Source organism: Argiope bruennichi, chromosome X1, assembly GCF_947563725.1.
Source record: "Argiope bruennichi chromosome X1, qqArgBrue1.1, whole genome shotgun sequence".
Taxonomy (NCBI): Eukaryota; Metazoa; Arthropoda; class Arachnida; order Araneae; family Araneidae; genus Argiope; species Argiope bruennichi.
The window spans coordinates 135,872,256-135,894,779 of record NC_079162.1 but is presented as its reverse complement, the minus strand read 5'-3'; the positions used below and the strand labels follow the sequence as shown (position 1 = coordinate 135,894,779).

The following is a 22,524-nucleotide window of genomic DNA, read 5'->3' as shown; positions in this document are numbered from 1 at the left end:
AATTATGGGAATTCATTAAATTCCTGGAGTAAGTAAATTGTAAATGAAGTTACTTTGATAGTAAAATATCTGTTTTTGGAATCTAATTTATCACGCTGCAATTATTACACTAAAGAAATATTACCGACTGCAATTGATGGCAAATATTATATATATATATATGGAATGATATTTCTAATGAATTCTAATTTCAATTTAATTAATTTCCAAGATTTTATCTTAATTTAGATCATCGTAACTTCATTCTAAAATATTCTCTTATTTCGTGACCCAATTCCACTTTCTCTACTTAATTAATTCAAGAGAAGCTATGTAAAATTGTTGAATCAGCTAAAAATCTCACATTCCCACGCTCCATCAGAAGAGATAGAAAAATGTCCAGTAAGCACATTCTTTTTAAAACATCCCTGTGTTTTCCCTTATCTCGTCGATGCGTGTAGCGAAAATCCCTATCGAAATCTCATTATATATTGGCACTATGAAGAAATATTTTCCCTATCAATTTCTCAGGTTATATAAGACCGGGGATAAAATGTTCAAGAGTTTTTTCCCCATTCCTTTCTGTGTGCTCATCGCTTGTACATATGCCTGCTTCTTCAAAATGAAATAAAACGACGTCACGAAATCAAGTGTATCTTCACTGTCTTCAAACTGCATTCTGCTTCACATAAAATAATGCTTTTATTATATGAGTGAGTGTGTGTGTGTGTGTGTGGTATGGTGTGATTGCTCTTTAATTACATGAAAGAATTTATGCATTAAATTTGTTAAATAAATTATTACCTAAATTCTTCAGATTCAGAATTGTAAATGTCATCGGGGAATGCATCTTTTAATTTTCTTTAAAAATTTTTTTCTTTCAATTATCTTTGCGGCAAAATATATATAATTACTGGTGCTTCTAAATTTTTAATAGACTTTGGATAAAGATCTCAAGATAAAAGGATAATTAAAATAATCTTTCAAAGAATATTTATAACATATTAACTTCTTGAAATACGAATTCACTTAACATCCTAATTAGATGGCAGATCTATCTGGGACAATTATTTTAATCACTAGAATATTACACAGCCATTTGAGGTAATTTCAAGAGATTTTTCAATTACTTAATATTTTTACTTAATTGATTTAAAATAAAAAATTATCAATTCGTTGCGCGAGTCAGACTCGCCATTGTATATGAAGGGGTTATAAAAAACCAATGCATTTAACTAAGGGGATAAAATTCACTTTTTCAGAGGAATATTAGCTTGCACTAGCTTAGAGGGAAAAAAAAAAAAAGTACGTAACCATAAGAACGCGTGCTTAAAAATGAAGATAGAAGAGCTCATATTCAAAATCTAATTTTTCATGCATTGGTTTTTGAAGCATGCATTGCATTTGTTTTTTAAGCCTAAATATACACTGAGAGATAAATACAAGGGGAATCTAATGTTTAAGTAGTCCATTTTTCACATATTACGAAAAAAAAAAGTTTGTACATATATTTAGAAGATATTTTTTCAATCTTTTGAAGAAACAACATCATTCTATCTTTCCCGCATTTTCTATTGTTCGTGTCCGAAGTATAGTAAATTTTTGTTGACCACGCGTACTTATACGAAATGTATCGTATGGAATCGAAATACATCTGAATTACTACTCGTTTCAATCCTTATTTAAAAATTATTTTAGGTACAGAACTAAGCTAAAAAATCGACTTTTGGAGAAAATATAGAATGTTATTTTTTTAATTATTCTGGATTTTTTAAAAACGTTTTATAAAACTTTTTGAATTTAGTTTCAACATTCATTTTATATAGCTTCTGATAAAAAAATGATAAAAGCATGCATATTTTCATTTAGTATGACACGTCATTCTGCCGCAATCTGTGTTTCTATTTATATACTACAATCTAGAAAAAAATAGAACCATGTTTTTTCTAAACATATATCTCAGAGAAATTAAATCTCAAGAGTCTCATTGAAAAATTGACTCAAACATTGACAAGCTTTTGATGGTCAGTAAAAAAGAAACTCAGAACATTTTTTTTTTACAAATATCGTTGTAAATTTTTAACAATGAAAGAAAGGGCCAACATCTGAATAAAAAAGCTAAATAATAATTTTCTTTAATTACATGTAAAATTAATTATTATAAGTTATTTTGAAGCCAAATTACAGAAATTGCACTTGCCTCTCAATCGGCAAAACACTGCCGCCGCTCTGCATACATAGCGGTTGGCGTGTGTTTAAGATCTGAATTCAAGAGACGGGTTATATCCGATTTTCCGCTGCAGCGATGACGTCGATTCGATTGAAAATGATTGATTCATTTTCCAGGAACATATTTCAACGGGCATTTTTGACTTTGTGAGAGATCGTCATCCACTTTGGCGGGCAAATTAAGATTGTGCTTGCTCGCTCTTTATAATTATTCCAGTGTGCTAAAGTTCTTAGACACTGGGCGTTCCATTATTCTGAGGTACCTGAACTCGAAAGATCTTAAGAATGAGAAGGTTAATCATTCTTATTTATCAAATAGGTGTTCACTCATGCGATAAGGGAATTATCCTAAAATTTAATTTTAAGATAGTTAAATAATTATGAAAAATAAGAACTATAATTACAACTGCTATTAAAAACTATAAATTACTGGATAAAATATATTCACAATTTCGTTCTAAATTTACCTAATGAACTGGAACCAGATATGTAATAGAAAGCAATTATTAATTTATTGGATCACAGACAGGTGATCTAAAATTGCTTGTTTCTCAATATTTTTCCAAAACAAATGTGTTTTATTTTATCATACATAATCGTCATAAATTGCACAAAATATCAAAATATTTGTTTTCAAAGTTTTTATGATAATTTTAATTTTGATTCATGTCAGCTGACGTGTCTTACTCGTCATATGACCGCGGTTCAAAATTACGAGGTCCATTCCAAAAGGCCCAAGTGTTGCTTTAAAAACGAGACGTTAATAAAACTAAACTATCCTCTCGTCAGGACTGTATTATTAAATAGTCAACAGTCTATCCTCACCCCCCCCCCATATTTTAGAACCTTTTCCGGTATTTTCAAAGTAATTCAATTTTGTCCTTTCATTTAAATTCGACAACATTATTAAATATTCCTAGTTATATAATTTTTATTATTCTAAAAAATGATGTTGCTTTATAAATTGATAAATTTTTGATTTTACAATTAAATACAAGTTTAAATGCCTCAAATATTTCATAAAAAGTTATAAAAAATGACAAACAAATTTTAAATTTTTATATCGTACCTATGGGTTGCTAAAAACTTAATCCGGCCGTGTTTGTTTTGAGGAAAACAGTGCTCGTTCTACTATAATAAATGAATACTTGAGTTACATTTTCTGTGACTATTCATTTTTGTTTAATTTTTTACAATATAATCTAAACAAGTAAAAGTTCCTATCGTAATTGCAATGTAAAACAAACAAAAAAATATGTATAAATAATTTCTTTTTTTTTCCCTGCAAAACAAATACATAAATAAAGGATAAATCTTCATATTTGAAATGTTTCTCATACTTTCAGAAGAGTTTCAGGATAAATTTTGCGTAAAACATATCTTAATTGATTTCATTAGCAATATGAATTAACAAAAGTTGAGTTAGTTATTCAATTATGCATAAATACTTTTAGAAAACTTATTAATACAAGGACAGTAAAAAAAGATTTATTCACAACTTCAATTTAAAAACGTTTTATAATTTGAAAATGACAAACAATAAGTAATTACAGAAAACTTCACAAAACAATTGATTCTTCATTATACTACGCCTGTTGCTATTCAACTGTTGTAATAAGCCCTTTTTCGAAAATTGTTTCTGGACGAGCTTCAGTATGCTGAATAATATACATAGTATTGTCTGCTGAAAAACGAAGGGATCTCGGAACACCACTAGTCTCGACCCTAAATTAAAGTAAACAAAAATGCATTAAGTATAAATTGAAAAATATGCTAAAATCGGCAAAAGAGATCACGAATTTCGTTTAGGATTTGATTTCAAATAATGCCATTTGTTAATGAATTAAAAAAAAATATTCAAAAATTTCGTAATAATAATAATGTATTATTATATATAATAAGAGATTAAAAAATAGAAAATGATAAAGTTTCAAAGAACATGCTTTTATTAAATACTACGAAGGATGTAATTTTTTTTATCCAAAAGAGTCAAAATAAGAATCGTAAAAATATAAGGCGCCGAAAATAATACAATAAAAAAAATGAATATCTTAAGAAAAAAAAACGAGTCTTAGCGCTATTAATTTAAAATGTCATGAACGTCATTCAAATTCCAAATTATTTAAAGTAAATTTCTATAAGAGATTCATTTTTTTACACTTTTATTTTAAGCTTCAAATTTTTGTTAATATATCTATATATTTAAAGTAATTAGCAAAAGTAAATAACCAGTATTTCAGCTACAAGCAGTGGTCCGATTTCAGCATTTTTTTTTTTTTCGTACTAGTTACCTTTGGTGACCAGCCAATTCCTTGGCTATATATTAACATTTAATTTCAATTAAATCTCTCAGCCATAATTCTGTCAACAAGCTACTTGAAAACCTCAAATTATCAGACATCAAAACCATGTTATTTTAATAGCCTTATATATGTTCTGTTCATTATGTACAATGAAAATCATTTCCATAACATCATAATGCTGTTAAAACTGTCTAGTCCATTTACCTCCTTGCTTTCGAAATACTGTAACCATTTTTTTTTTTTATTCTTCATGTAAAATACATAGATACTAAACAAAATTCTTTTTCCTTGGCTTTCAATAATGGGAGAAAATCACGTGATTAATATTTAATGAAACAATGAAAATGGTTTGAATTTCAAGGCAACATTGTAATCTAATGTTTGAAAAAAGGAAAGATATTTTAACCCATTCACAGCCAGAGAAATTTACAGCGGCTTTGAACGAGATATCTCGTCAATGGCCATGACTGGATTAAAAAAATTATCAAATTCAAGTAAAATTTTAAAAAAAAATTGGTAAAATGGTATCCATAAAAAGACAATTTTTTAAATCTTAAAACGGTGAGAAAATCAATTTTCGATACGTATTATATTGAGGAGCTACAGTGGGAAAAACGGCAAAATTCAGCTTACTTTTTAATTGAAATTTTAAAAAATCTTAACGAGGCACACATTTTTACTCAACAAAGTACATATCTGCCAAGTTGTGTAGATCTAGGTCAAGCGACTTGGCCTATAAAGTGTTAACACACACATTTATCTTTATTATTAGTAGAAATTAAAGCTAATACATGATCAATAGTCACTTACTTCCCACCTTCCTCCATTTTTAAGAAAAATCACAAAATGAGGCAATAACCCAGTGTCAACATTAATTAGATTGATTTCGCCAATCAATTTCATCATTTTGCAAACGTAGGCTTATCAATTAGATTGCTCATTGCTTATTAGTTCATCAATGCTGACTTACATAGCTAATTGATACTATTAAAAAGGAAGTGCAAAAAGTCAATTATCGGAGGAGTCTAGTAACAGTAAAAATACAAAAACTAATCCAAAGACAAAAACATGAAAAGAATTTATGGAAATGTATATACTGCGAAATCTTGCTTACCAAGTATAATACTTTCCTGAATCTTATTCCTAATGCCAAACACACGTTAAGCGAAACATTTTTTTTTTCCCTTAGGAATCCATGTATAATAAGACAAATGTGCTCCTTCCAGAAAAAAATGCAAATTCATAATAATGTAATTATTTACAATGCATTATTTTTTAAAATAAAATTGCCTGAAGACATTTATTCTTAGTTATGCTTCGGCAATGAGATACAGAATTATCGTTAAATCAATTTGTAGCGAGCACAGCTATTGCCTTATCAAAGTAATGATTCTCAACATATGATGCAATAATTTTCCATGCCTCCAGCATCATCCAAATTACATTGGATTCGAACTCGAATTACATTGGATTCATTCGAAACAGCATATCACTGTAATAGGGTCTATTCACAGAAAAATGTAAAAGTGAAATCGCTGTTTGCTTAATGGTATTAGTAACTTCTTGACTTTCCAAAATCGGCGCCCTCGCGACATAATTGACAATATCAGTATCTCAGAAAGATATTTTTTAGATGCCGGTGAAGTGACCTTTTACTAGTATATTCATTATACAGGTTCTGTCTATCAATAGAATATAGAACTAAAAAGAAAATTTATATATTTCTTTTTAGTTCAGATAAAATGATATTTTTTATATCAATTATTTAGAAAATATTTTACTCCAATAAATAAATTAAACAAACGGTTTTGATAAAAAATTAGAATTAAATTAAGCTTAAATAAATAAATAAAGTCAATCACACTTTACTTAATAAATTAAGTATCAATTACAATTAATAATTTTTATCACTAATAATAATAATTTATCAAAAGTGTATTTTAAACATAGAGTTGAGATACCGATAGAGGGAGTGCAACCCTACTTTGGTGTAGGACAAGATAAAATCACGCGACATGTGGACAGAAATTGTGTTTACTGTAACCCGCATTCTCCGTTCCCCATTATATTTCAATGGCAGATTTTTTTTTTCGCTTTTAACTGTTGGATTTTAAAACTTATTTAAGCCATGGTTAACTATCGGTATAACTAACAAAGAAAAAGCTTCTAAGGATAGTTCTGTATCATTTCACAGGTATGTACAATAAACATATTCTGTTTATATCCATTTTAAGTCAATTTAAAATTTCGTAACCTCCACCACTCAGTGATTTTGGTGTTAAAACTGAATAATATTTCATAGTTTGGTTTAGTTATTGTATTACATTTATTTAATTTGTTATTAAGTTTCATTTAATTTGATGTAACTGCATTATATTTTGTTACTTGCTTTATTTTAATGTGTTGCAAGTGCTTGGCTGCAAGCTTGGCGTGATTTTTTCTCGCCAATACAAGTGTTTACATAAATACTATTGACCGATTAATAATTGTGTATTTATTTTAGTGCAAATAAAGTTCCTTATTATTTCCAATATGTTGTTTCTTTTTTACCATAAATATTCGAATCGTATTATACCGTAAAAGATAATAAATCATCATTGTGTATGAAATATTGAAACTTAAACGTTTTATTGAAAATGTTGTATAGTAAAATTTTATAAATGTGCTAGCAGTAATTGCATGTTTTTATAAATTTTAATTAAGATCTAAATAGAAACTATTGGATATTCTAAAGATAAACTATTAAAGAAAAAAATGCTATCTTTACAGATAAAAATTTTGTCCGATTGTTAACATTTATTAACTTGCGATATGCACATACCCTAAAATCACCTTTTTCGTAAAAATTTCGGATTTCCTTATTATTTTGTATTAAATCAACACATTTAAGATTCCAAAAATGATTTAATTTTGTTTATGCGGTAGTTAGAAGCAAAGTTACCGCCAACACTATAAACCAGAAGCGAAATATTTAAAACTGATATTAACAAGGAGAAGGCACAAGGTTTATAATTGAGTTCGGAATGAGATTTTGTATAATGATAGTATACATTTAGAATGTTTATTAATGAAAATATTAAGACACAATAGACAACCTTAAAACTTTAAAATTAGCTTATATACTAATAATGTGTCAACCGAACGAGCGCTCGAGTAGTGTAGTGGTAAGGGCACTGGCGTAGCATTCAGGAAACCTGGCTTTGATTCTGAGCTAGTGTTTTATTTTCTTTCTAAATTATTTCAAAATAATTTAACAGTTTTAATTAATATCTTTTTCATTTTTTATCCAAAAATAAATATTATTCAGAATATTCAAGAAGAGAAAAAAAAAAAAAAAAAAAAGGCTTGGGTCACTTTTATAATCTGCTTTTATTATAAAAAGTTTTTTTTTATCTGTATGAGATAAAGATAAAAGTATTTGAACATGTAATGCAAAATTAGAAGATGTTTTTAGGTAAAGAAAAGAAATAAAATGTTTACTTAAAGAAGAAAATTTCTCACTTTTAATTAATGCACAAAAAGTAAAAATGTACACATAATTTATTAAATCAATAAACTCGGCTACTGATGTAAAAAAGAAAACATTATTTTCGAAACCAGTTTGCTTAGTTTTCAAAGAATGAATATATATTATTTAGGAAATGTTAACCGGAAATGAAAACAAACCGGACCCAATGCCGGGAAACAAAACGTTGCGCGGCAGTTTTTGAGTATGCCATGATTTGCGATATGGCGTCAAAAAAGGCCAGATTTCTCACAAATCACATGGCTCATGTTGCGTACGCTTGTTTAGACTAGAAACAAACGACTAGCTTCCTCCATTTATATCAGCTCTATGATTTGAAATAATTATTTGAAACAAATATTTAAAAATAACAATAGCAAAAAATATTTGTTCATGGATTATGTATCGCTACATAATTGCAGCTTGTCCATTAAACTATAAATAGTTAACATTTAAATTACACTAAAATAAATTCTTGGATTTCATTTATTTATAAACAGAAACATTTCACTTCAAAATATTTGTAGAAATACAAAATCTTTCATTTCTCATGTGCTTTATTAAAGTAAAAATATGAACGTTATCCTCATAATCATTTAAAGAATAAACCTATCTAAGTGGAAATTGTTTAAATTAATTAACATTAGAGATTAAAACACATCATTACTTTTAATCTTAGAGAGGATGAAAAAAAAAATATTCAAACAAATTTATAAACCATATTTATATTTAAAACTGCAAAAGCAGTTTTATATTATTAAAGCAACTCTAAAAAAATTTATAGTATTTTATTTTCATTAAAAGAAACTTCAGAAAATGGATCTGAAGTGCACGAGATCATTTCCAATGAAATGTGCATGAAGTCATTTTCTATGAAATTCGGCAAATGAAAGACCAAATCTATTCTACGCAGAAAACATTTCGATTTCTCTTATTTATTCATTATTACAGAATGCTGGAATTCATCAGATTGACAAAAAGCCGAATTAAGCATGATTAACAAAAAGCCGAAAATGAGAGAATGGGAAAATGTGACACAGAACAACGTGTTAAGGAAAAACATGCAAAAGTATGAATCAAACAATTGATGTACAGAAAAAAATTTATCAAAACTAAAGTCCAATTGATTTTTATATTCATTTGAAAATATTTATGAAAGTAAGAAATCAACAGTATACAATTTTATCCAAGACACTATAAAAAACATACTATCAGGACTAATTTAAATGTGAGGGTTAAGCAAGAAATAAGTTACAATGAATTTTGAATTTTTATCCTTACAAAATCAAGTCTGTAGACCTATGGAGATTCGGGGTTCGTAAAAAATTTGCACTTCAGTTTCGTACTGGAATAGCGGTTCACGCGACTTGACCATGAAACATTCTGCAGAGTGACAAAGCCCAATTTTTGCTTCAATGGGTAAATGAATACTAAAATTGTCAAATAAGGCAATGGAAAACTCTCATGGTGTACCTTTAATACCTTTGGTATACATTTAAGGTATACCATGTTTGTATACATGGTATACCTTTTACCTTAAGCATACAAATACCTTTGTATGCTTAAAAAGTGATGGCATGGTGTGGTTTTATGGTTGCCTTCATCATTGGACAATTTTTTTTTTTTTTTTTTTGAGAGATCTGCTGAAAATGGAATCCAAACCTTTTTAGTCACAGGACAACGGTACTTCATATGCTGAGGGATTTTGTAATACCACAACTTCCAATAGTGTTGATGCCTTCAAGACATCAATTCCATGCAGGATGGCACACCTCCTCACATTGATCAGCAAGTGAACCAATGGCTAAGCCAGCATTTCACATATCTACGGATGATCATCCATCATTTTCCAGTAGCATGGCATCCTCATTTGTCGGATATCACCTCCTGCGACTTTTAGTTGTGGGGTTTCATGAAGTACAATATTTACCGCAAGACGTCAGCATCTGTGCCAGATCAGAGGGGAAGCATTTGACACCATGCTTTTGACATTCCGACAGATTTACTCCGGTCATTAGAGGAAAATATGGTTCCACGATAAAACATGAAAGGGGAAGGTAATGAAGGGGTTTATAATTTAACATTTATAAAGCATATTAAAAGTTTTTACATGCATTATATCATCACCTATCAATGGAATTTGTGTAAAAATCTTTTGCTTAATAAATGTTAAGCCAATATTTTATTGTAAATGAAGCCCCACTAGCATATTTTAGCAAACATTTCTTTAATGCTCAACGAACCTTTGCGGCATATCTCGGAAATATTACTGGCCTTTTATTTTTTAAAGGTCTTTCATTGGCATGACTCAATTGAAGTTTCAGAGTTTGTTTTTGAGCATCAGTCATATCAATACAATAAGTAACTTCATTTTGTGTAGAAGTTCCATATTAAAAAAAATTTGATACCCGGGACTTCATTTCCTCTGATAAATATTTCTTAGCAATTTGGCAGTTTTGCCAGACAGGGTGTGAGAGGCTTGTAGCAAGCAAGAAAGAACTTCTACTTCCTCTACGCAGTAGAAAATTTCTATCGCATAATACACTGCAAGAAAAAAATTGTTAAAAAAGCAGAAAAAGAAGAAAAATCCAAAAAAAGCGGAAAACCGTTGATCCGCGAAAAAACCACATCCCTAATTCACAACAAAGAATCGGAACAGGTTTCGGAACGTTCTATAACTAAAAAGATGATGATATTCTAAATCATTCAGCCAAGACTAAATTCTTGAAATTCCTACATGAGCCGAGAATATATAGCATATTTTCAAAATAACAGAAAAGGTACCACTTTTTAACAAAGTCATTAAATTATACGTAAAGTCAATATTTTATACTACATAAAAATTTCTTTTGAATAATCTATTAATTTTAACCAATCAAAAAACATGCAGTAAATAAGTAATTCCTCTTAAAACAAGTAATGAAAGTTAATGATATGAAAAACATAAACCGCAAATTTTCACAAAATAAAAAAAGAACAATGGAACTTGATAATTCAAAGCTGTAAATTAAAGCAAAAATAAAAATTCCAATTACACAGAAAGTAAAAACGGATGTAAAAATGAGGGCAAGAGCTAATGAAAATTTTTAAGCTGAAAATGTCAATATTTTTAATATTTAACAAGCTACATAAATCAATTAAAAACAACATATAAAGTGATAGTAATTAGATAATTAAAATTACATTTAAAGTAATGTTAAAAAATCAATATTATACAAAATATTGAAAAAAAAAAATGTACTATAAAAATTCAGTAAAAATGTAAAAATTCTAAGAATTTTTAATTTTGACTATGAATAACCTAAAAGAAATTTCAAATTTTGATGATATTTTATATTATGCTATAAAAAATTCAAAATACTAAAGAACACAAAATTAATTATTGATGAATTTGAAATCGAAACAATTAAACAAGGCAAGTTCCATCATGCAAGATATTAATACTTCTATGTAGACATGTCTGAATATTTTTATGAATTTAACATAGAGCCAAATTAACAGTTCAAATTTTAAAACTTTTTTAATGAAAAAAATCTTATATTTCTAAGTTATATTACATAAATTATTTAACAGAAGTGGTAATATGCTTAATATAGAACAAAAAATGAAATGAATATATAACTTACTGAAAAAGTAAACTGTTATTATCTCCTTCAACGTTGAATATCTTCCAAGCTTGACAATAAACTAAAGCAATTAGGAAATTACCACTACGATCATAGGACATATCTCTAATTCCTTGTCCTGAATAAATGATTTTAAAAGGTGAACAATTAAGTATATCCCATATTATTAAAGCGCCATCAATATCTAAAAAAAGAAATTTTATTAGAAAAAAAAAGAAAAATACATATATTCACAAAAATAGTAATTCTGCAGTAATATTACATATATGCAATATTTTTGAACTAATTATTATAATTAAAAATTATTAGAGAAGTTGTTTTAAATTTATTTTATTACGTAGTTACATTAAATTCATTTATAAAACTGCCTAAGGGCCCCATAGCTTTAGTAAATGCTCCAGGTCCTTGAGATATTTTTATTGTATTTTCAGACTAATCTAATATTTAGCTTTCACTTGATTTACAAGGTCAAATATATTCAAATTATTTTAGAAATATTTCAAAAGTTTTTTTCCCCCTTTCCCTCAAAAATTATCTCAGTTTGTAAAATGATTCACAAATCAATATCTTAGGAAAACTTCGTATTCACGTTTTTGAAATGAGTTACAAAGGTTTTTGTAATTTTATTTTTACCATTTTGTGTAAAACCACCGAATTTTTTTTAGATGTGAAATGTGGAAACCCTCTTAAAAATGATTTTCAATGAAATATTTTGTTATTTTAGTTTCTTCGTACTTAAAATCTGCTAACATAGGTAATAAGTAAAACCAGTTAAATTATCTACTTTTGGTAGTTCACAGGGAGGAACGAAGTCCCCCACAGAACTTAACAAACTACTTATATTAAGAAAAATGCTACCGAAATGTAATCAAGTCATGTGACAGACGTGCATCTGATAATTATATAATTCAAAAACAATCACAAGATTATGATTTTAAATTGTTATGAATCTGTAATATTGCTTTCCTGCACATTTTGTCTCATAGTAAAGAACAAAGTTTTATAAATATTTTAATGGATACTAGTTAAAAGCTATCCTAGCCTTTGTGACATACATAAAGGCTCTCAAAAGTGATTGAATTTTGGTGATAATGATTAGAAACCAAGATACAAGTTATTTTCGGAAGCTTCCGTGTATTGTCATGGAAGATATATAAGTAAAGACGCACATATGGGAGTGAATAGTTAATATGAGCAAAATTTCTCTTTGTAGTTTTGATGAGCAGCAACCGCTACCTGAGTGCTAGTTTAATAATGGTTTGCTGCTTTTGTGTGTAGAGTAGACTCCCGATTATCCGCGCCTGCCGCACTAAGTTTTTTTTTTTTTTGCTACCAAGAAGCAAACACAAATGACTGATTTCTTCAAAAAGGTGTAGTTTTACAGCTATGCTTTTGTAATTACAAAATAAATTACAGTATTAAAACAGTACATATGTATTAATTTTTCTGTGTATTCTTGACGCCTCTCGTAAGTACAAAGCACTTTTCTGTTTTCATTAACAAAATGCATTTTAGGTTAGTTTTGAGTAATATACTAAAATATTAAGCGTTAGTTAAACATTTCTTGCTGTTTATTTTATTATTGTACATAAAACGATTTTTCAAAGTTGGAATGACTGTTTTCTCTTTTGCTATACCCGTTTTTAGCTTTTTTCGGATTATCCGCGATTTTTGTTATCCGCGGCGGCCGCTCCACCCAATTCCGCTGATAATCGGGAGTGTACTATATTTTGATTTTGATATAGTTGATAGGAAATTTTACTGAGAAGTCCAAAACCCATTCACCTATATACCATTACAGTGGCTTTTCAGGCTGGAATGAATATTTCTTTAAGACACTATATAACAAAAAGTTACACAGGAAAGATATCAACAATTATCAACTGTCTCCCAAATGGAAAAAATCACCAAGGATCAAGTAAACTTAGTTTTCTATGTATTAGATTTTATTATATGAAAATTCGGAATGGAAAAAAAAAAATACTATAAAATTACTATGATCTCAATTAAAAAGTTAAAAAAAAAATGATTAGACCACATTTCTATTTGTTATATAAAAACGATATAATAGCTATATTGTTTGTTCCTTTAGATTTGCGGATGCAAATATAAGACCTATTTTGCAGAAAATACTGCTTAATATTTATTTCATTTCAAATGTTTGTTTTATTTTTTTTTATCACTACAGCTTCTGAATTCGGTTCCGTGAATTGAAATTATTTGACATGAAAAAAAAAAAAATGTTGAATTTGATATGGTCAATTTTTATAAAGAAAATTGAGTGTGTGTGTTTGGGAAGGAGGAGATTAACTGTTAGTAGTTAAATCACTCAAATTAAAGAAAATGTACATTTATTTATTCTCTGATACTCATAATATAAAATTCACTTGCTACAATATATTGAGAAAACTGACAAAAAAATATCTAATACGATACTGATATTTGAATTTGAGGATGCTAGAGTATAGATGCTAGGAATATCAAAGAAAAATATTTATGATCTAAACAGTAAGATTTATTCCAGTTTCTTCTTTAAAAAATATTTTTTTGTACACATTCTAGGAGTATTTTCCTGAAAAAAATCAAGATGGATATAAAAAGCATATTTTCAAGAAAATCATATTGATTATTGCAAATTACTGAACATTTAATAGTTTAATTTTGTTAAAATTGTTTTCCTATTTATCCAACTTTACGCAAATATTTTAGAGTGGGGAGGGAAAACAGACAAATGTTCCAAACTAACTTGTTCAAATTTTCATAAGTTATAATAATTTTTATTTCCTATGAAACACAATATAGAATATTCACTTATTTGTACTAGTTTATGTTATAATGATAATGAAATTAGAGTGTAAAAAAGACTTGAATTTTTCCACACAAGATTTTAAAACAGACACAAATACATACATACCAGCAGTTGCTAGGCATTTTCCACATGGCGAAAATGCGAGAGCATACACTCTAGTTTTATGTTTATGGAACATTCGAACAGGATAGCTGTCAACAGTTACTTTAAAAAGAAACACGTTTCCATCAGTAGAAGCAGATGCAAAGTAGACGCCATTTGGATGAAATCGAACACGCTGTTAAAAAAATGAGATACACTTAATCAAGAATAAAATGCACAGTCAGACATCTGTGATTCTGTCATTTTATCAACATATATAAGAGGTTATAAAAATTTCATGAATTCAGATCATTTTTAAAAACATTATATGAAATTATTAAAACAACAACAACAACACAGGATGCATCAGAAAATGATTATAATTTTTGTTGCAATTCCAACTGCTAAAACTTAAGATTAATATATGTTTAGCGCATTCAAAAACTCATTAAAAGTCCGGCCTTTTAAATGACTACTATAAATGGAAACAAATGGCTTTTAATGATTGTAATAAAAAATTGTCATGATAACATCTGATGAAGAACTGCCTTAAAACAATTCAACTTTGGTAACCAGTCAAGCTTTCTATTGATATTTACTGATGTTAAGAAATAGATGCCTGTAGATTTAAAATCTATGGATTTTTTTTTATTAGATTTCTTTAATATTGAATTAATTATGTAAGTGGAGGTAATCATTATTCCGTCTGATTCCAATTTCAAATGTAATGAAGTTGAGATTCTTATAACGTGCAAAACGTTTCAAACAGGTATAATAATATTAAAAATTGTATACGAAGTCATTCCCCTTATATAATGTTCATAAATAACTGATAAAAGCAGCATCTTATGCACTTCTCATAACAAAGATCCAATGTAGATCATTCCGTATGGGCCAGTTTAGCAAGCTATCAATATGGGCAGAATTTTCTTCAAAATAGGAAAAATAATAGAAGAGAAGTCAAATGAGAGGAAGAAATATTTTTATTTCACCGTTAGTTGATTTGCATACATAATTTCACAAAACAAACATATTATTAAAAGTATTTCCCTTTTTTCAATTAATGTAAACTTAAGATCCTGTTTAATCAGCTAGACATGGTTGTACTAAGGAAAAAAAAAACCGAAAGCAAAACAATCTAGTCTGTAACATTCACAGTTATGAGCAAATTGTGCATAGTAACATGTATTATATCAGCAGTCACTACAATTATCATGTTTACTGAAAGTCAACACAAACACATATATCTCGTTTTAAATGCATACTAACAGGGCGACTATTATAAATATTGCTACGAATTCGTTAAAGTGAAAGCATTTTTGCTTCTTGGTAAGTATCTGGCGACAGATCACAAGTCATATTTAATTTGACGTAGTTAAATTTCTAATCTTTTTTAGAAGATTCGTGAATCTTTCAAGGGTGTATAAAAACTTTGTAGCAATCGCTGAGAAGTTGCATTCTGCTTTTAATGAGGAGACTGGTGCGTGACTGTCGATGTTCTGACTACGACTAAACTGATGATTTTGGCTGAGAATCGAAGTCGATTTGTACCATAGATTCGCAAATTTTTATCATATTCTGTGAATGAGTAAGTGCGTTGTTGTTCTAGTTTAATGAAGACTGGGTTGATTTTGTTAGATAAACAGTAAATATTTGTAAATAAATTTCTAACTGCGCCGTCTTAATTGAAGTTCATTCAATCCACGAATTCATCCGAATTGTAACAATATTTATGGACCAAAATCAAATTTAGTAATGAATCAAATAATATACAATGTTGTGCCATTACTGCAATATCAAGACTATAATACAGTAAATTGACTTGTCATTTTACAAGCATATGTGACCCAATAGGAGCTTTGATAAGATAGATGTTACGAGCTTATATATCTTCCCTATTATTTAATCTAATTACACTAATTCTGAATTTCATATAGTAATAAAATTAATCAAAATTTATTTTTGATAGAATATGTTTGTGATAGAATAATTCTGCAACAAATATAGTTTCCATGTAATTTTTAAACCAAACTTGCCATCATTTACTTCTTTCTTATTTATGCAGCATGGGAATGCAATATTTTATAAACACAAAAAGTTGACATTTTACAAGCACGTGAAACCCATAAACTAAAAGAAGGTTAGCTATGATAAGTCTGAAATTTATGAGGGGAGAGGAGGAGTTGGCTAATCAAATGATTAAACCCACAACAGGTTATTTCTTAACTGCAGTTAGCCCCTCTATTTAGGAAGAAATTTTGATTGTTATCGTGACTAAACTGACTAAAAAAATTGTGTCAATATAGCATCCATGCCATTTGTTTCCAGACAAAGAAACCTCTGATCTTTTGTTCATTCATCAGGCGGTTTTGATTTTGCAAAATAAAGCTGCAATGGGTGACGCAGAAGAACTCGTCTTGCCAAGAAATAAATAGAAACATTAACTAGCTGATATGACCAGCATTACTTAAGAATAAAATACTTTCATGTCACTAATTTTATTTATTTCAATTACAATCTTATTTATTTATTTATTACTTTGTAAGAAGACACAAGAGAAGATAGCGGAAGGTTGAAAGGAAGTAATTTTTTTAATGAAATGAAATAAAATAATCTTTAGAATTTTTTTAAAATCAATAAAAAATATTGTCAAATATTTCTAAAAATAAAAAAAAACATCAAAAAATAAAAGCAAGTTCAATTTAGCCATTGCTCAATAGCAGGGTACTTATAAATTTCTCTATTTCAAAATCATCTGCATTCATTAAATTTTGAAAAAGGGAGCATAAAAATATTTCTTGAGACATACTTCGTTCCAAAGGTACAGCCAAAAAACGGCAAAGTTTCAGTTTGTTTCTAATTAAATGAATGTTTAATTTAAGTTTAGAACATTTAAAAGTTGACAACATTCTTTATTTTGTCCTAAAAAATAATAAATGCACTCAGTTAGTAAATTCGGCCCAGTTATTTAGAAGGAGATGTGTAACAGAAACATATTTAGTCACAATGATTCATTTATTTTAAGATTACACACACTTGAAATGAAACAAAATAATGCAATGTAAAAAAAAAAAAAAATCAATTTTAGAAAACAGCAGGTAAAAAACGCCCAACAAAGAACAATTCAAAAGCGCTTTTCTCATTCACTATTAATTGACCTTGCTCGGCCAAAAATGGTATAAATTGGGATTTTGAAATGAACAATAATTATGGATTTCATAAGCGGCATTTCTTCTCCAAAATTTCGCAACTGCCTGTATTCATAAATACTTTTGAAAGGGAAAAAAAATTCAAGCATATTTTGAAAATAATTGGTAAATCTATAGCTTGTCAATTAAAGACCAACCAACCCCATATCAGTTTGAGAACGGCAGCAACTATTGCTACAAACTCTGCTGTACTACTCTGTGGTATAGTAAAATGACCATGCGTTACATGGTGAGAGCCGTTACAGCGCCACCTGAAGGCCAACAACTGTGTTAACGTTAATATTTCGAAAACTTTACAAGATAAGTGGGGGAAAAAAAAATCAATTACAAAATTGCAAAGCGCCTTTGATTTATGAAACGACATTTTGGCACAATAATGCTAAGAAAAAATTGTGTAAAATGCATATTTGTTTGGCAGTGATTTTCCAAATTTAGGAGAAAATCCAATAGGAGAAAAGAATCTTTTGAACAATAAACACCAATAAGCGGGTGTAGAGTATTACGAACACAAAGGTAAAAGTATCTCACGACAAGCAATTATATTATTTTTATTGCTTGTATGACATAAGAGAGTCGGAAACATCAAACAGATTAATGTGCATTTTATAAGGTTTTTTTTTTTCATAACATTGGGCTCAATGTGCTCTTTTTGTACTAAATGAAGACGCAAAATAATTTGTAATTTTTTTCTTCCTATCTTATACAGTCTTTGAGATAGGAATGCTAACTCTGATGTTTGCCAACATCTGGCATTACAACTAATCATCATGCAGCGCAATAGTTGTCACCGTTTTCAAGTTAATGTGGGATAGAAGGACTTTAGTGGACATTGTTTATAGCATTTTAGGCAATTTAATTTTATTAAATTCTTTCTTCTGTCTCGTCTTTTTAGAATTGAATTATTGCAATTCCTATATGGTTAGATATTAATGTCATAATTGTTATTAAAAAATGGCAAATTTTCTACTTAAGATTTAAAAATTTATACATCTTGTTTCAAATTCAGTTTCAAAGTTAACACTTTTTTCAGTCAATTGTTACAATTTCATCATTGGTAATTCGAATGTTCTTCTCTAATGCCTTCAAATCTATTAATATTAAAATAGTATCTATATTTTCATTTCAGTAAATATGAAGGAAACGTTAAAACTTATTTTCAATCATTACACACAAAAGCATCTTGTGTCTTCGACCGTAAGTGAATGCCCTCACTAATGCAAAATGTATCCAATGATATATAATAATAAATCTTCCAACTTTTCTTAAAAAATGAAATATGTTACATATTAATTATATGATTTATTTTGAAATTCTACTGTATCTTTATTGCATTTAATAGCTTCTTCATTAGGAATCAAATTTATTAAAATTTTTAAAGGCTAATTATTTTTAAAGGCTAATTATTACTTTATTCAAGTCACTTAATAGACATTTATTGTTTTATATTAAAATTGGTAATACTGACAATAAATCAATGTTGTTTTGTTTGGTCTCGTTAGCTTCAAATTCGTCATGTTCAATCGCATTAAAGTGAAATAAGTGAACTCACACCAAATTATTCATACCATGCTTAAACATAGCAGAAATTTTATTTTCAATGAACAGCAATAAATGCACTGTAGTATGATGATTAAGTTTTATAAATTGAAAAATAAGGTAATCTCACTTACAGTGTTTGCTTGTAGAGAATGCCCAGAATAAATTTTAATAGGGTAGGACTCGTCATACCAAAACAAACAAATGTTCCGGTCTTCTGAAGCTGACACAAAATACCTGGAATTGGGACTAAAGAGAAAAATTTCGGCATTTATTAAAGGGAATAATTATAAAATGAAATAATCTATTAAGCAATTGTAACATAACGACCCAGTTTAATTCAGCTTGAACAAAAAATAGTCTAGCTGTAAATAAATATTCAGATAATCATATCCGATTAAAAAAACACTGCAAGAATAATTTAAATTTTCACTACTGTTATTTACAAAATATACAGATGAAAAAACGTCTCCAAAAGAAAATGCAGACTTGCAGAGTTCAAAAATTTGAAGTCACACGATCGGATAATGACTCTGCCAAAATTAGATTTTATCTACCTACACTGACGATTTCAGACTTCAATGATCATTGACTGATCTTTCTCTGCTTAAAATAATTCAAACTTCACAAATTTCAAAGAGTGTAATGCAATCTTCAAAGACTGCTGAATGGTCTTACTTCTCTGGTGAGGATTCAAGCCGAAGAACCGTTGTAATTCTTTCTCAGAAGAATTTGGTTCAACAAGACCTCAGGCCGGCTTTCTTTCCTTCGCGAGAATCAATGACGCAAATAAAACAAATCTATAATATTCCTTCCACGGAAGATCGCTGACTAAATGTTTTTAAAAACATTCGTCCATCACGGCAAAGTGTTCTCCTCCCCTCAAATCCCACTTTTCTTTAACAAATTTTGGCAGCAAAACAATGATAAAAATTGCTTCACCGACATGAATGAGTTTCCGTCTCACTGGAGCGAGAAGATATCGTCTATCTATAGCCCTTTTGAAAAAATTGAAAACGGAGCTTTTCCGTCTTTGAACGGGACGCCATAAGTTTCCTAACAAAGCTGGTCAAGGAGTCTTTACCCCTCTGCTTCTGAAATGATTGATTTCATCACAGCTGCGGCAAATGGAACAAATTTGGAACAACTCCCTTGGAACAAATTTTTCTGAAGGCAAAGAAGGAAAATTTTCTCTTTCATACACAAGACAAACTGCATGCAGAGGGAAATTTTTCTAACATATAAAATAAGTCAGCAAAACATAATTTCGTGAAATAACTACAGACGAACAAATATTTGTTCACAGATAATATTTACACGCGATGAGAATTTTCATGTCATACTAGTCGCCTCCGATGACCAGCTGATTCGCTGAGTATTAGTTATATTTGACTTCAGAAATTTTTTTTATGAAGCCATGTTCACGATTCCGTCCAACTGCCAAACATTTAAGTCGTGTTATTTAAATTGTCTTAGTTAAGTTTTGTTTACCGTGTACATGAACTTTTCTAATGAAGACAGTTTCATAACATTACAATGCTACTGAAAGCGTAAATATTAATTCATTTATTTTCTAAATTTCGCGATATTGTAATATCACTTTTGTTTTTAATTTGTCGTGTAAATTATACAAATATTCAAAGGAATTCTTCTTTAGCTTTCAACAATGAAAGAAAATCGCGTGATTAAGTATTTGATGAAACAATGGAAACTTTTTGAATTGAAAGGTAAAAATAAAATAAATTGTTGAAAATTAGACAAGAAAATATTTTTAAAAATTGCTGAAATTCTGAATTGGCACGATTATTAAATTATTATCGTTAAAAAATAATATTTTAAATTTTAAAACAGGGTAAAACTTATTTTTGTACAATAATATTTTTGGAAATTATCGGAGGGAAACGCCAAAATTCTGTTTAATTTTTAATGAAAATTTCAAAATCGCCCCGAGATGCACATTTTTACCTTCTAAGGTTTACATGTGCCGGATTTAATTGTAGGTCAAATGGTCTGGCCTATAGAGTGCCAACACACGCATACATTCATCTTTATTAATATAACAGATTCATAAGGAAAAAACATTGAAAGAGAAAGCTTCTCTTGAGCCCTGCAGGAAACGTTCTATTTGTTCAAAGTTTAAACCGGCAAAGGCAATCAACATTTTTATAATCCTTTCCTGCCAGGTGGACAACCGTATATTTGAAAGGTTGAAGAGAGAACGACTATCTAAATAACAGGGGATTGGGTCCAGCATCTGTTTTCAGCCACTTTAACGGATTATGGTCAGTCCCGCTTGTGAAATTTTGAGCTTCTAAATAATACTTCAACTTTTTTTTTTTTTACAGCACAGATTATACATGTACACTCCCTTTCGGTGGTGCTGTATTTTCGTTCCGTCACCGAGAACTTTTTACCAAAGTAAAGGATCGGATGTTCTACATTCTTTGAATCGCGGCGTGACATTGCAACTCCTACTCCGATATCAGATGTGTCTTTCTGCATGATGAATTCAGTTTATAATCTGGATAGTACTAGCCAGAGTTCAGTTCATAATCTTTTGAGTTTCCTTTCTGGATCTACGAATGCTTGGTTGTATTATTTACTGCATAGAATGATTTTTCTTTTTGAAACGTTTGTTTAAGGAGCCGCGATAAATCAAATTATTTTCACGTTATGTCCATAACACCCTGCTGAACCTAAGAAGGCTCTAATTTGTGTCTTTGTTATAGAGCCAGGAAAATCTTTTACTGTCTTGAATTTCGCTTCTGCAGTGTCCTTACTCTACTACGACCAATGTACCCCAAATACTTTGTGTGATTCTGGACGATTTTGCACTTACAGTGTTTGATAATTAAATTTGACTTGGATATTTTTTCTAGTAAATTCCCTATTGCGCTGTAAATGATCATTTCAGTTGTTAGAGTAAATGGCCATATCGACCAAATAGAGGATGGCGTAATCCTCAGTTTTCTAAGACTTGGGCTATTAATTTGCTGAAAAAATACGGCGATGACTAGCCTGAATGACATTCTTACAAGAGATATATGTCCCAAGGCAAGTTGCTGCTAAACGCTGTGCTCGTTTACTTAGTGGCATTTTTTTTATGAGATCAACCGTGGCGATAAATTTAGCAGCTGAGACTCGTTTTTCAGCATTTGGCAAGGAAAAATGGTTGGTTGGGATTTAATGGCACAACAGCCAGGTTTGGCAAAACTGCGCCGCCAATCAAATGGTAAAACTGCAATGT

General features: G+C 29.2%; 1 protein-coding gene across 9 annotated transcripts in view; it reads right to left on the bottom strand.

Annotated features, from left to right (window-relative positions):
* Positions 1-3,680: 3,680 nt before the first annotated feature.
* The window catches only part of LOC129959082 (striatin-3-like), a 173,061-nt gene continuing 154,217 nt past the window's right edge, over positions 3,681-22,524 (bottom strand). For all 9 annotated transcript variants that reach the window (XM_056071887.1, XM_056071888.1, XM_056071885.1 and 6 more), the window contains 4 exons: positions 19,412-19,526; positions 14,557-14,728; positions 11,643-11,826; positions 3,681-3,933 (listed from right to left, as the gene is read on the bottom strand). In XM_056071887.1, coding sequence (XP_055927862.1) covers positions 3,807-3,933; positions 11,643-11,826; positions 14,557-14,728; positions 19,412-19,526 — 598 coding nt within the window. In that variant the 3' untranslated portion in view covers positions 3,681-3,806. The remainder of the gene's footprint in view (positions 3,934-11,642; positions 11,827-14,556; positions 14,729-19,411; positions 19,527-22,524) is intronic.